General features: G+C 33.8%; 1 protein-coding gene across 1 annotated transcript in view; it reads left to right on the top strand.

The window, feature by feature from the left end:
* trim3a (tripartite motif containing 3a) overlaps window positions 1–16,205 on the top strand; it is a 31,888-nt gene that overhangs the window by 3,692 nt on the left and 11,991 nt on the right. The window contains exons 2-3 of the mRNA XM_051129655.1: window positions 12,250–12,423; window positions 14,635–14,875. Coding sequence (XP_050985612.1) covers window positions 12,278–12,423; window positions 14,635–14,875 — 387 coding nt within the window. The 5' untranslated portion in view covers window positions 12,250–12,277. The remainder of the gene's footprint in view (window positions 1–12,249; window positions 12,424–14,634; window positions 14,876–16,205) is intronic.

Here is a 16,205-nt window from a genome sequence, read left to right on the forward strand (position 1 = left end):
TATAATAAACATGCCTTTTATATTTATGCTAATTTTTTCATTTATATTTTTGCAGTTTAAATGGTATAAAAATTATAATGTAATATAATATAACATAATATAAACATGTATTTTATATTTATGCTCATTTTTTTTATTTATGCAATTTAAACGGTTATAAACTATCTATATATATAGTCATTTTAAAGAAAAAAAAAAAATAAATACATTTAGACTATTTAAAATTCAAACCATTATTTTACTACTTCTGAAATACTACAGGTTGACATATCTTAGCATGGCACGTTTCCTCCATTTGTTTCATCAGATGTCTAGATGACCACGCCACATTGCTGGTGGACAGTAACCCAAGTTTATATAGTGTGACTAATAGAAAATGTGGCATAAGTTGTACTGCAGCAATTTGCCCCTGCATCTTTTGTCATTTGCCATAAGACAAATGGCTTCATTTTCTTCCTCCTGCTTGTTACAGTGTACTAATGAGTCAATATGGTGTTGAATAATCGTTGGGTAAATGATATGAAGTAACTGATAGGAATTAATGGACATATTCATCCATCTGCTTTTAAAGATGCAGGGAGCTGTGCGGCGCTGCAGACAAGGCTTTCATTAGGCTGAACCGGAGCCAAGCATCTCCCAATAGACTTGGCATCTGGGCCGCCGCAGCAGGACAGCCATGTCTTCATGCCTCATAACAGCACTGTTTGGTTATTTCAGGATCAGATGTGATAAGAAATTCATGAACTGTCTCATTTGTGATGATATAAGGTCTTGGTTGGGTGTGGATGTTATCAACCTCCTCTCGTTCAACAATGGCCAGTGAACATTAGTTCGCCCGATGGCCACTCAGCGCTTATGTGATTGTTTATTGTGACACTGATTAGAAGTGGATTGCGTTAACTCTCACACTTCAAATAATGCTCTTTTTGTATTCATGTAATTTCACACCAGCTTCCCTATAGTCTTTCTTGATTAAGGTGACAAATAAATGCTCCACTCTTTCTTATGCAAGACATTAGTTTAATTTTAGTCACACTTACACTCTAGTCATGGCAAAAGAATCATTGTGAAGAATGAGAATCTTCACACAACCATTACAGATCATAAGATCGTACTGACTGTCAGATTTAACTTAATCACTGAATCAGTGAGTTGACAGTGAATCAGTGGGTTGTTTTGGACCAATGGTTGGGTTAAATGTTTAACCCAACCTTGTGGGTAGTTTTATTCAACTCAACTATTGTTTAAAAATTACTATCAGCCAAAATCAAAAGGTGAACATTTATAAATAAGTAATTAAAAAAATGTTTAATATTTCATTATTATTTATTCAGCATATTAATGAAATGTTAATTTTCAACCTGTTAATTAAGCTTAATTTTAAGCAAGAAATATAGTCATTTTTAAGCAACAGTTGAGTTAAATAAAACTACCCAGAACTAGGTTTGTCCATATTTCACCCAGCATTTTTTAGTGTGGTCTAGTCAGATTTGTGAACAAATCTTTTATTTGAGTTAGTTTATACTTTCATTATACTGTTGATTCAGTTCACAAATGGAACTGAACGATTTATTGATGAATTAGACTCTAAAAAAGCATTGAAAGCCTGAGTAGATCATGAAGATGATTGATGCAGGCAGGGTTCGTCCTAGGTGCCTAAGTACTTTGAATTTAAGGCTGGGAAAACCCTTAAAAATAGCAATATTCCTGAAGAGGTACTTGAAAAGTGCTTGAATTATTAAAAGACATGGTATCTATGAAAGAAGTGTTACATTTTTTCATTAAGCACGTATCTTTTCATGCAAAAAGCAAAGAACAAAACATCATACCTTTTTCACATATTTCAGTTAATATCATAAAACTAGCAAGCTAAGCCAGTAGTAGTTCTGACACTGTTGCGTAAACATGACAAAAGACGTGAAAAGAGGAACAGATGCACTGAATCATTTGAGTCATTTACGCTGGAACCGCTCTGATTGATTCAAACTCGTGACTTTGGTCATTCATTTTAAGCAATTCACTAGCAAAAATCAGATCAAATTAAAATAGGCATTTATTTTCAAACTTTTTGATTTTAAAAAGCATGTAGTGAAGGATGAAACTTCGAATCATTTAAACAATTGCGCCGCAGAATGATTCACTGTTTTAAAGTGCTCCAATCAGATCGCAAATCATTTGATTTAGATTGGAACTTTGCAAATGATTTAGATCATGGACCTTCAGATCAGGACTCAGAGTGCGGTTTGCGAATCAATATTCAGATTAGAACTTCGGAGCGTGGATCACAAATCACTTGATTCAGTTCGGGACTTCGGAGCACTTATGGCAAATCATTTGTTTCAGATCAGGGTTTCGGAGCGATTCCACAAATTTTTTTCTGTTTTTTTTTTCTTAAACAGTAGAAAACATCAAACCATTAGGATAGTAAAAGAAAGAAAAAATAAAGTATACACAAATACAGATCCCTTAAGAAAATTAATTGTGGTTTTACTATAATAAAAGTGTAGTCTACTTTGCAATACTTTAGTAATAATACTTTGCATGTGCTTCACTTTATTTTTGCCATTTTTATTAGTATATTTTTATTTATCTGTGTATCTTTATTTAGAATCTGAAAGAGAAGATATTGTGTTGATAAGTAAGATCTCTGATTGATGTCCTTGAAAATTGAAAAACATAGTGCTTCATTTTACAGTATCTGTACAAACCTTGTAGGTGAGTTGAACTCGAACTGGGCTAGTCAGATTTGTGAACGAATCATTTATTTGAGTTGCTTTTTTTTTTTTTACTGATTCTGTTCACGAAAGTAAGTCTAAATAGATCTCAAACACCATTGGTGGCAGTGGTTTCAGTGATCTACGTAGGATTACGATAGTTTTGGGAAACACAGTCCTGATCTGGTTCCTTGAATTCAAATCACTGACTTAATTATCTGACTGATTTAATCTTTCAGTCTAAATTGTGAACTGGATCAACAAACAATTAAAGACCCGTAAGACCTTTGTTCAACTTCTGAACAAAAATGAAGACTTTTTAGATGAAACCCGAGAGCTTTCAGACCCTGCATGGAGAGCAACGGTACTTCCATGTTCAAGGCCCAGAAAGGTAGTAAGGACATCGATAAAATAGTCCAGTGGTTCAACCTTATGAGAATACTTCTTGTGTGCAAAGAAAACAAAAATAGCAGAGTAATTCAGAGTAATTAGTCATGTAGACCACTGTTATTCTGTGTTTTGTCCTTTTTGGAGCTTGACAGATGCGGTTGCCATAAACTGTTTATGCAAGAAAGCTGTTTAAAGATTCTTTAAACATCCTCCATTTGAACTGTATACAAAAACTACTGAACTATCCCTTTAAGCAGTGGAATTACACTCAAATGTTAAACACAATGCTTTGAACTTTGACCTTATAAATTTATAGACAGAACAATAACACTGAGATCATTGCGCTTGGCGCAAAGTCCAGCTGTAAAATATAGCATACAATACTACAAATCCTCAATGTCTTCAAGCCATTTTAAAAGCAGCCTTTTGTATTTGTTCATTATTCATGGATAGACAGACCGCCCGGATGTGGATGCAGCGTCAGGAAATGAACTCTTTCTTTCTAGCCTGTCCGGCCCACGTCTACAGCTAAAACCTGACATATAAGGATAAAGAAGTACGGATGCATCACTCTGTTAGTGCTCTGTGACTCATGGCATCTCCCCAGACACAACACTGTAAATACCGCTTACGCAACTCTCAGCATGCAAGATCAGCCTAGTTATATTTCTGTGCAACTGCTTCCTTGTGGTCAATAGATTTCATAGTTTTCTTAAAAGTCTGAGCATGCAGATATCTGTACTAAAACCTCACTCTGCCAACCTGGTGTCGAAGGTCTTTGTTTTCTTCAGGCCTGTGCATTGCTCATTGCATGCAATATCCTGCAATTAGACACAGGTAATGGAAAGAGTCACATGCTGTCTTGCTGAGCTGTTTCGCTAATGTTGATTAATTGCAAGAAAGTGGAATTTATGGAAATGATGCAGGCTGCTCGGCTCTATTGTCCTAAACAGGCAGCTTATTATTTTGGAGAGCTGTAGGTGGCAGGGGGGGGGCAGGCGGTTTCTGTCCCAGGCAGATTAGACCCAGACTGATTTTTTTTTTTTCTGAATGTAAGCCTCTGTTACAATCCGATTAAACGCCATCCCTACCAAGAAAAGGTCTTAGAATGGGGCATTAGAAAGAAATATGTTAAAGGCCTTTAAAACCTTGTGCATAATACAACCCCAAAGACTGTATTACTGTATATTAATATTCTGTTTCAGCATATGCACCTTTATTTTAACCTATATAATAACCTATATTTATATAATACTATTTTTTTTTTATTCACTTGGCTGTTTTATCTTAAGCAACGTTCAGATGATGAGTACTACACAGTGAGTACCAGTTGAGTTGCTGTTGAATATTTATGCTTCCACAGAGTGCACAGTATAAGCGATATCCGTTCAGCAGGAAACCATAAATCAATGCATGGTGAAGTCAGTACTGTCTGCTGTAGAAAGTACTCTAGAGCAGCTCTTGCAATACTGCGGTTTTTACTATGTCGGTTCTCATTATTCTGCAGCTATCTGGGACATCTAAAGACGTACTTGTGTAGCGGTATATATGAACAGCGCAGCTGTTTTCAACATTGAAAAGAAAAGTTCCTTGAGCAGCAAATCAGCATATTAGAGTGATTTCTGAAAGATCATGTGACACTGAAGACTGGAGTAATGGTTGTTAAAAATTCACATAGTAAATTACATTTAAAATGTATAATTTAAACTTATATTATTTCACAACATTCACTATAATTGGCAAAATCAGTGATTAAAAATTGTAACTTTATTATGAAAATATGAAGGATCACACTACACTAAACTGAGGTAATAAAAAATTACCTCATTAATGTATCACCATGGGTAAACATTTTTCCTCAAGACCAGATTTTGAGAGGGTGTAAATATAACAGAGTGTGTTTTTAGAGGTCGCATGTATCTGATCCAGACTGTTCATGGCGGTTTTGGCTGCGGGGGGTCATTAAGCTCATTAGCACAATGTGAGAAAGATTGGACGAGAGTGTCGCATAACATGGCTTATGGCCACCAGTTTTATATTTCACATGCTAAGCAATGTTAAAACTGAAACAGTTTATTAATATTGTATGTGGGTCATCGGATGCCCATTTTCCAAGTTGATATGATTCGTTAGGATCTTAATGAGAAGTCTATAACATACTTTGGTTAAAATTTCTCAGTGGTAGTTAAAAAAAACCCTTTTTACCTTGTCAAAATCAGCCCTTTTCAAAGCAAGCCGTTTCATTGCATTTGCCTTTAAATGCAATGGGCTCTGGTTGCCCCGCCTCTCTCTTCTGTGGGGTGAGGAGCAGTACTGTTTACTTTAGCCGCATTTAGTCACGAAACTTGCTAACTAGCACACTATTAAAAAAGGAGATTTGCAAAGATGCATAAAAAAACATTATACTCACTTCTGCTGTAGGTAAGCAGGACCACAAATGATTCATGTGAACATAAACGCATTTATGTAAATCGCTGGGCGCGTTTCTTTAAAAAACGAAAGCAATGTTAATCCTCTGCGTCTTCAGCGGCTCAGATGTCAGGAGTATATGATGACTGCTATGTTCATTATTATATCCAACAACAAAACACCTCAATCTCTCAATCTAAGACATTCAAGTCTTCCCCTGCACCAGAGTCGACACAGTGGCGGACTGTTCTCAGCTCACTCAGGGCGGGTCTAATGTAAGACGGCCATGTCAGTCAACTATTGTGGGAGCGGCCTAGGTTTTTGTGACGTTACACAGGCGAGATGCTAAGAATGGCTTGATTTGAAAAAGAGGATATTACTTATAAATATTAAAAAAATACCACTGGGTGGATTTTTATCATTATAGGGTGGTTGTGTACACACACTGCCAAGACACTTTTATGTTCAAACAACATGTAAAAGTGAGTTTTGCATCCGATGACCCCTTTAATATTACATATTGCACTGTGACAACTTACCCCATATAGTGTGACAACATGGCCTTTAAAATGCAAAACAAGGTCACTAAAATGTCCACTAAAATTTTAATGGAAAAAAATGAAAATTCAGTCATTATTACTCACCCTCATGTCGTTTCAAACCAGTAAGACCTTCATCTTCGTAACACAAATTTACATACCTTGACATCTGATGTCACATGGACTATTTTAACAATGTCCATACTCTCTTTCTGGGCCTTGAACATGTTAGTTCTGAAGTGCATTGCTGTCTATGCAGGGTCGGAAAGCTTTTGAATTTCATCAAATAAATCTTAAGTTGCATTATGAAGGTGAACGAATGTCTTACAGGTTTGGAACAGCATGAGCGTGAGTAATTAAGGACAGAATTTTAATTTTTGGGCGAACTAACCCTTTAAGATTGAGTCTGAATATGACATCTTCACAAAAACTCTAAACAAAAAGCAATTACAGTCCTATTTTAAGGAGGACATGGACTTGAATGACAGACAGACAAAGGCCTGAAATAAGCTGAAGTCTTTTGAAATTTCTACTGAGCTTTAGAGTAAGCATGAGAATTTAGAGAGCATGACGAGAGAGGGAGAGACGGTGAGAAGCGGTCAAAGAAAGAGGGAAGGGCTGCTGTGATGTCAGCGTTGAGCTGCTGGTGAAGGGGGTGGGGCGGGAGAGCGAGGGGGCTGCGCTGGTGTTTCTTGGTTACTGGGCTTGGCTACAGCACGCAGGAAACCAAACAATAAGCTCTGCTTGAGAAAATCCACAACCCTGTCTGGTGTGTTTTTCACGACCATAGATAATCATTTCCGTGTTTTGTGTGTGCATATGGAAATTAACACATAAAAAGTGGGGCCAATTTATATGTTTGCAAATTGCCCAACAGCTATTTTGATGTCAGTGTCATCCAGAAAAAACAGTGTTGGTTCAAGTGTTGAACTCTTGTTCCATTTTTCCAGCCCTGATTCAGCATTTTTGGAACTGTTTGGATTTAAAGCAATAGTACACCCAAAAAAGAACATTCTGTCATTGCTCGCCCTCATGTTGTTCCAAACCCGTAAGACCTTTGTTCATCTTCTGAACACAAATTAAGATATTTCTAATGAAATCCGAGAGCTTTCTGACCCTGCATAGAGTAACGCAACTGTCACGTTCAAGGCCCACAAAGGTAGTAAGGACATCATTAAAATAGTTCATGTGACATCTGTGGTTCAACCATAATGTTACGAAACTACGAGAATACTTTTTATGCGCAAAATAACAAAAATAACGACTTCATTCAACATTTCATCTCATCCCTGTCAGTCTTCGACGTGCATTCACGAGAGCCAGCGTTCTGATGTTATTTTTATTTTTTTTTGCACACAAAAAGCATTCTTATAGCTTCATAAAATTACAGTTGAACGACTGATGTCACATGGACTATTTTAACAATGTCCTTACTACCTTTCTGGGCCTTGAACGTTTCAGTTGCATTGCTATCTATGCAGGGTCAGAAAGCTCTTGGATTTCATCAAAAAAATATCTTAATTTACGTTCTGAAGATGAACAAATGTCTTATGGGTTTGCAGCAACATGAGAGTGAGTAATTAATGACAGAATTTTCATCTTTGGGTGAGCTATCCCTTTAACATTCAATAGAGTCTCTCACTGAATGTCATTCATCCTAAAGCAAATTTGGTTTTGCTTCTTCTGTCATCCATTCTGTCTTCATTGTCATTACTTTTTTCTATGCTAAATTAGTCCAGTTATTATAGAATAAGCCTTAGTTACAAAACCTTTTATTAAAAAGTGATGTTTGTGGGCATTTTATACTGATCACGGTAGCATTAGGGGCTGTTGACACTGCTTTTCCATTGTTTTTCTATGTACAGTAAATATACACTAGTGCAGTGGTTCCCAATAAAGGGTGTGGGGCCCAATAGAGGACTTCAGTGAACTTCCAAGGGGGTCTCAAGATGCCATATAATATTTAAAATAAATAAAACAAGCATCACAATAAGCTACAACAACTAAAAATCAAGTTGTTTCTTATTTAAATTCACCAATTCAACAGCTGTTTTTCTTTTCTTTGGAAATCTGCATATATGAAGAAGACTGGTTTGTTGTAATTTAGTAATCTCTACTTGGGGAAAAAATGCCAAGCTCTACAGTAGTTTTACTGGGTAGAATTTGTGAGTAAAATATGTTTTAAAAATCCTTATCTAGTATATCAACAACTGGAAAAGTAATGAGGCCTTTGAATATTTTCGTGGACAGTTGAGGGCCTTGGATTAAAAAAGTTTGGGAACATTTCTGACCATTTCGCTCGCTTCTAGCATCTTTTGGAGTCACACGCGACACGCCTTCTAAAAATGCGGCAGTTAAAAGAGGTTCAGATTTTAAAAAGCACATCCCAGCCTTGTTGAAAAAACCAGCATATGCTGGCTAGGTATGTTTTGAAGCATCACAGCCGGTTTGAGCTAGTCCTGAGCTGGTTAAAAGCTGGTTCTGAGCTGGTTTAAGCAGGTTATGGTCCTAAGCTGGTTCTAAGTTTAAAGGAGAAGTTCACTTCCAGAACAAAAATGTATTTACTCACCCCTTTGTCATCCAAGATGTTCATGTCTTTCTTTCTTCAGAAAAGAAACTATGTTTTTTGAGGAAAATATTTCAGGATTTTTCTACATATAGTGGACTTCTATGGTGCCTGCAAGTTTAAACTTCCAAAATACAGTTTAAATGCAGGGTTCAAAGGGCTCTAAATGATCCCAGCCAAGGAAGAAGGGTCTTATCTAGTGAAACAATTGGTTATTTTCTTAAAAAAATGTCAATTTATATACTTTTTAACCTCAAATGCTCGACTTGTCTAGCTCTGCATGTACTGTGTATTCCGGTTCATGACAGTTAGGGTATGTTGAAAAAACATGAAGAGCTAGACAGGACGAGTGTTTAAGGTTAAAAAGTATATAAATTGTACATTTTTTTAGAAAATAACCAATCTTTTTGCTAGATAAGACCCTTATTCCTCAGCTGGGATCGTTTGGAGCCCTTTGAAGCTGCATTTAAACTGCATTTTGGAAGTTCAAACTCGCGGGCACCATAGAAGTCCACTATATGAAGAGAGAACCTGAAATGTTTTCTTCAAAAAAAGTCAAAGTCAAATATAACCCATCTAGTGTTGGTTCAGGTATCGGGATTCGCAGTGCGGTGATGCTGAACAATCCCAACCAAGTATGCCTAATTTGAGAGGTCTGCTGCTTTTTTGGGCATCCGTTGCCTGATTTGCATAATTCTATTAGTGAATTTGTTGCTGCAGACGTGTTCAGATAAACAATGCTATCAGCGGGTGAAATTTATTGTTAGTATTTCCCTAGGGTTTTCTCTATGCTGTAATAATAAGGACAGCTGCCTTTTTGGAGTGAGAGAGACAAATCTCCCCTTTCTATTCATCCTAACGGCTAGTTAATCTCTCTCTCTTTCTCTCTTGCTGTAAACACATAGGAAGGAACTGGGAGGATTTTTAGGAAGTGGCATTTTAGAGACTTCCTTATTTCCCTTCCTCTTGCGAAGAGACAGAAATGAAAGGTGCAGCACTCTGATAGATAGTTTTTTAAATGTGTTTTTTATTAAAGTCTGAGTAAACAGCTTTAGGGAGGATAAAGAGAACAGAGTATGAGGGAGTAAAATGCAGCAGCTCCGGGGCACCGCAATCAGCTGCTTTTCTGCAAGCTGGAAATGAAAGATTACACAAGAAGTACAGAACATCTGACGTTACAGGTTAATCATGAGGGAATTGGGAGGCTTCTAATCCAGGGATGTGAGAGATGAGTGTGCAGTTTTCCTGTCTTCTCACAGCAGCTGTGTGTGCATTCGTCAGACTGCACTAATGTGAGATACAGACCGTATTTGATTTGACACGAGTAAAAACGAGGCTGTGAGAGACAGAATTTTACAGTCTGTTTGAAACGTCTTTCCAAACTATTTAAGATGGGCAAAAAACTCCAGAAACAATAAATCTGGATTGTTTTTAAAGCCACATTAAAAGTAATATTTATAATAATATCACAAAAATAATTAAATGATTAATAAATCATTAAATGAATAATAAATTATTAGTTAATAAATTCAAACATGAATTAAATGATAAAAAAGAAACACATATTCCAGAATTTTCAAGCCATATATTCCAAAAATTAAATACAAACAAACACCATGCCTGTGTCCCAATGTGCGTACTATCCATCCTAAATTCTACGTGATAGTAGTAATTTTCAATACTATTTAGGGCATATAGGGTAGATAGTATGCACATTGGGATGCAGGCCATGTCTAAATTGCTAGTAGATGAAGAGAGTTGAATTTAATACACATGAGTTGTGAACATTAAATGTGATTTATCCTTCAACCCAGTTGACGTTACATAGACAAATGTTTTATTTATTTACAGTATTGTTACTGTTAGTGTTTCTCCAGCTGTTCATGCTTGCCCTCTAAGAGGAAGTGGCTGACACGTGGCTTGGTTGCATCATGGAATAGAAATGTCATACTTTCAGTAAACAAAATCCTCACACTCTAATCCTAACACTGATAATGGGGAATCATATGTGGGTCAGAAACGGAAAATCACGACAGACGAGGAAGCACATGGACACTGAAACAGCAAACAAAACCATGTGCTCACACAAACACACATTCACACAGACAGACAGACTGACATATGACTCTCAAAAACAGAAAGACTGTTATGTATTGTGTATCATGGGATTTCACATCCCAGTTGTTTGTGGAAGATAAACTGATGCTGTATGCACATTCAGTGATAATGAACAATAACATGTTGTTAATCTGTGAAATCAGTTAATCTGTGTAATCTGAGCAGACAGACGTTCACGTCATAGTCTAATATATTATTAAAATGTAATTTATTCATGTGATCGCAAAGCTGAATTTTCAGCATCATTACTCCAGTCTTCAGTGTCACATGATCCTTCAGAAATCATTTTAATATGCTGATTTGCTTTTCAAGAAACATTTCTTAACTATTTTCAATGAACGGGTGTGCTGCTTAATATTTTTGTGTAAATGGTGATAATTTTTAATAGAAAGTTCAAAATAATATTTATAATATTTTTATAACATTATAAATGTTAAAGAAAAAAGAAGGTACACCACCAGTCAAAAGTTTTTGAACAGTAAGATTTTTAATGCTTTTTAAAGAAGTCTCTTCTGCACATCAAGCCTGTATTTATTTGACCCAAAATATAGCAAAAACAGTAAAATTTTGAAATATTTTTACTGTTTAAAATAACTTTTTTATTTTAATATATTTTAAAATATAATTTATTCCTGTGATTTCAAAGCTGAATTTTTAGCCTCATTACTCCAGTCACATGATCATTCAGAAATCATTATAATATTCTGATTTGCTGTTCAAGTATTATTACTATTATTATTATTATCAATATTTAAATATTCAATTTATATTTAATATTTCAGGATTCTTTGATGAATAGAAAGATCCAAAGATTTATCTGAAATAAAAAAGCTTTACACTATGCCATTCAAAAGCTTGGAGTCAGTATTTTTTTCTTTTCTTTTTTTTTTTTTTGTGAAAGAAATTAATATTTTTTAGCAAGGGTGCTTTAATTTGATCAAAAGTGATGATAAAGACATTTATAATGTTACAAAAGATTTCTGTTTCAGATAAATGCTGTTCTTCTGAACTTTCTGTTCATCAAAGATACCTGAAATTCGACTCAGCTGTTTTCAACATAATTATAATAATGTTTTTGAGCAGCAAATCAGAATATTAGAATGATTTCTGAAGGATCATGTGACTGGAGTAATGATGCTAAAAATTCAGCTTTGAAATCGCAGGAATAAATTACATTTTAAAATATATTAAAATAGAAAACAGTTATTTTAAAATAGTAAAAATCTTTTAAAATTGTACTGTTTTTGCTGTCTTTTGGATCAAATAAATGCAGGTTTGCTAAGCAGAAGAGACTTATTTAAAAAAAAAAACATTACAAATCTTACTGCTCAAAAACTTTTGACTGGTAGTGTAGTAGAGTCATGCCTTTATTTTGTCATTTTGTATGAAATCTGTGCTTTTAACTGTTTGGCATTATGCAGTTTTCTTTTGCATACATACATGGTTTTGTACTGATGAAATAGACATACAGCTGTATTCAAAGATTACCGTTTTTTCTGTCTCTCTCTTATAGTCTGAGAGGCCTCTGTCTCTTCATTTGAATGCCTCTCACGATGGCTAAACGAGAAAGCGGCAGCACCAGCCCGGTGGTGCGTCAAATAGACAAGCAGTTCCTGGTGTGCAGCATCTGTCTGGAGCACTACCACAATCCCAAAGTCCTGCCATGCCTGCACACCTTCTGCGAGAGGTAAACTGCCACATCTCAATATCATCTCAATTCATGCCTTGTGCATGAATGAACAAATGATTGCAATCACACAATCAGGCTGAATGCTGCTTTCACAATATGCTAAAGACTGTCTGTGTTCACTGGTGTGGAAGAAATCCGCTAAATACCACCTAAAACGTTGTTGCTTTGGGGGTGTGTGTCTGTAAAACAACAGCAATCTGGTTGTCTTGAAGATGATCCAGTGTTGAGAGTAACACTAAAACACTAACAGCACCAAATTAACCACATTTTTTGGTAGCATGATAGTAGCTCCATTTTTGGAGTAATAAAATACTTTTTTGGGATTTTTATTTTAGTGAACCAGCTCAGTCCCTATCCAAATTCCATTTGAAGTCTTGTTATATAACTATATAGAAAATAATATTTATGATAACTGTATAAAACAATATTATTAAATTAAATTAAATTAAATAAAAAAGTTTTTTTTCAGAACTGTCGAAGCATACTCAATAATACTAGGCAAAATAAATTAATTTTCAGAATAATTAAATGTATGTATATATATATATATATATATATATATAATTACATTTTTAAAAATTTAAATTATATGCAGTAATAATAAAATAAAAAAACTTGATTTTAAATATATATATAACTTATGAAACTACAACTAAAATTCTATTCAGTAATAATAAAATAAAAAAATGTTATTTCTGAATCATCTGAATACACATTCACTGTCAAATTAATACACTTTTTATGTTTACTCCTGCCAGAGCCTAGCCACATCGAGGGAATGTATTTATAATAAATAATATTGTAATTTTTAAATTAAAATATAAAATGTTTAAATTAAGTATTTAATTTAAATTAAATTAATTTAATTTAAATTAAATTAATTTAATTTGCTACAAATTTTTCAAAAATGTAATTAAAAAAAAAATAAAAATACACACACACACACACACACACACAATTTATATTCAATAATACCGGTAATAAAATGAAAAAAACTTTTTCTGAATTGTCTGAATACACAAACACTGTCAAATTAAAACACTCTTTTGTTTAATCCTGCCTCAGGCTAGCCACATTAAGATAATTAATAATTGAATTAATTATTTATGAAATATTAATTATTTAATAATTGAATATTTATTTAATACACTCGTACACTAATTAATACTGCCACAGCCTAGCCATGTTGATATATATATAGTAATTTTACAAAATAATACAATAATTCTAAAAAAAAAATATATATATATATATATTGTCAAAAAAATGTAATTGTCAAAGCACTCATTCATTGGCAGTTTAATACAAAAAAAAACTATAATTACTATAATTACTATAATTCTGTCACAGCCTTGCCTCTTTGAAATAAATAAAAAATAACGTATTATTTATTAAATTAAAAACAATAAACATTTAACACATTTAAATGCAAAACTACACAAACAGTGTACACTTTTTTTGTAAATTCTGACAGTCTATGCACATTCTGCATTTGAAATTAAATATATATTTTTAAGTTAAAATGCATAATATGTATATTAAAAAATATTTGTGAGTGATATGTAACAATGTAATCAAGCAAAAGTTAAATGTTTGTGACAGACATCACTGCTTTCACGCAGTGATTGGCTGCCATCTATTGTTTTTATCTTCTCATTTCCATAAGTTCAACATTGAACACTCTCACCACTTGGTCTGCTCTGTTGTCAACCCCCACAATCCTCTGTGCAGGTCTGCTGCTCAGCTCCTATAGAGAATAAATTAAAAAACCCCGTTCAGCTCCAGTGCGACAGTGAACATGTAGAGTTTGACTAAAAGCTCTTCCAGGGCTTTCAAAATAGAGGCAAAGCGATGACCCAGTTGCTGAATTTTGCTGTTGTATGACATCATGTTTAGAAACACCTAGTAAGGCAAAAACAGAGATGACCATATTCCCTCTGCCATCACTGAGCTGGAATGTGAACCTCAGGTTTTTTCCACTCGTGTGTCGTAACGTGACACTAAATTGATTTCATTTTGCTGCTTCCTGTCATACTGTCAAAATATTTACCACTGAAATTTAATGAGACTGAAAAATTGAACACAGACAGACCACCAGATGGATTAATCACGTCTTGAGATACGCCCAGTGCATTTACAATCCATTTGACCTTGGAGGGAAATCTTAGCAGCTTGCTATTAAGTGTTGCACTTCTTTTTCCATCACAGATGCCTCCAGAATTACATCCCTCCTCAGTCCTTGACCCTCTCCTGCCCGGTGTGCAGACAGACCTCCATCCTGCCTGAAAAGGGTGTTGCAGCGCTGCAGAACAATTTCTTCATAACTAACCTGATGGAGGTGTTGCAGAGGGAGCAGGACTGCACCCGTCCCGAGGCCTCTAGTGGGTTGGAGTCAGCCGGTGCTGCTACGTATGCCCCGCCCCTGTCCTGCCCCAACCACGAGGGCAAGGTAAGCATGCACACATACTGATAGTGCAGTACAGATGAGAACGGTGCAGTGGCCTCCTATTATAAACTACATGTTCCACCTTTTTCTTCAGCGAGTCAAGTGAAGTCAACAGTAAAACTGTATTGCACTGTTTGCACTACAAACCAGTGTGCTCATAATTAAGATAATGCATTAAAATGATATGGTAAGACACACCAATTTGCAATATCAAGCAGCAAAACGATAGAAAATAAACAGGAAAAGTATATACTTTGGAACAAGCAAGACTGTACAAGTATTGGGACATTTACAGGTTTGAAGTCCGAGGTATTATATTTTGTGCATATGAATAACCCAAGCAAACAGCCGGAGAACACTTGTTAATACTAGCCACATTTTTTAAATTAAGAAATTATTAAGAAATTATTTATTTATTTATATATTTATATATTTATATTTATAAAGTCATTTTGACCTTTTTGGATTTAATTTAATTTAATTTAATTTAATTTAATTTAATTTAATTTAATTTAATTTAATTTAATTTAATTTAATTTAATTTAATTTAATTTAATTTTTTCCCCCAACTTGCTGGAATACACTCATTAATACTACCAGAGCCTAGCCACATTGAATTCTTATTTCTAATAATGTTAATAATAATAATAAATATAAAATAATAATGATAAATATAATCATTCTAAATCAATTAAAATAAAAATACACATTAATGTTTAACACACTTTAATTAGCTTATCTTTTCATATTGTTGTTTTTATTGTTCATTTTAAAGTAATTTTGACATTTTTGTTTTTTATATATATTTTTATTTAGCTTACTTACTTATTTTTGCTCTTACTTAAGTTTTAGTTTTAGTAAATTTAGCACTTTAAAATATTTTAATAAGCTCATATTTTTATAATGTTTTTATTGTTCATTTTAAAGTAATTTTGACATTTTTATATATATTTCTATTTAGCTTTAATTTGTTTTTACTTAAGTTTTATTTTTAGTAATTTTAGTACTTTAACTTATCTTTTCTTAGTTTATCATATTTTTATTATCTTATATTTCTTATTGTTGTTTGTGGTGTCCATTTTAAAGTCATTTTGACATTTTTGTTTTTAGATATATTTCCATTTAGCTTAGTTTGTTTTCTTTTTTAGTAATTTTAATTTTATATAATATAATTAATTATATATTATTAATGAATTATATTAATTATATAATTTTATATCATTTTAACTTATCTTTTCTTAGTTTATCATATTTTAATTAGCTTATCTTTCTATTGTATTTTGTCCATTTTAAAGTAAATTTTGACTTTTTTTGTTTTTAATATATATTTCTG

Source organism: Labeo rohita, chromosome 15 (assembly GCF_022985175.1).
Source record: "Labeo rohita strain BAU-BD-2019 chromosome 15, IGBB_LRoh.1.0, whole genome shotgun sequence".
Taxonomy (NCBI): Eukaryota; Metazoa; Chordata; class Actinopteri; order Cypriniformes; family Cyprinidae; genus Labeo; species Labeo rohita.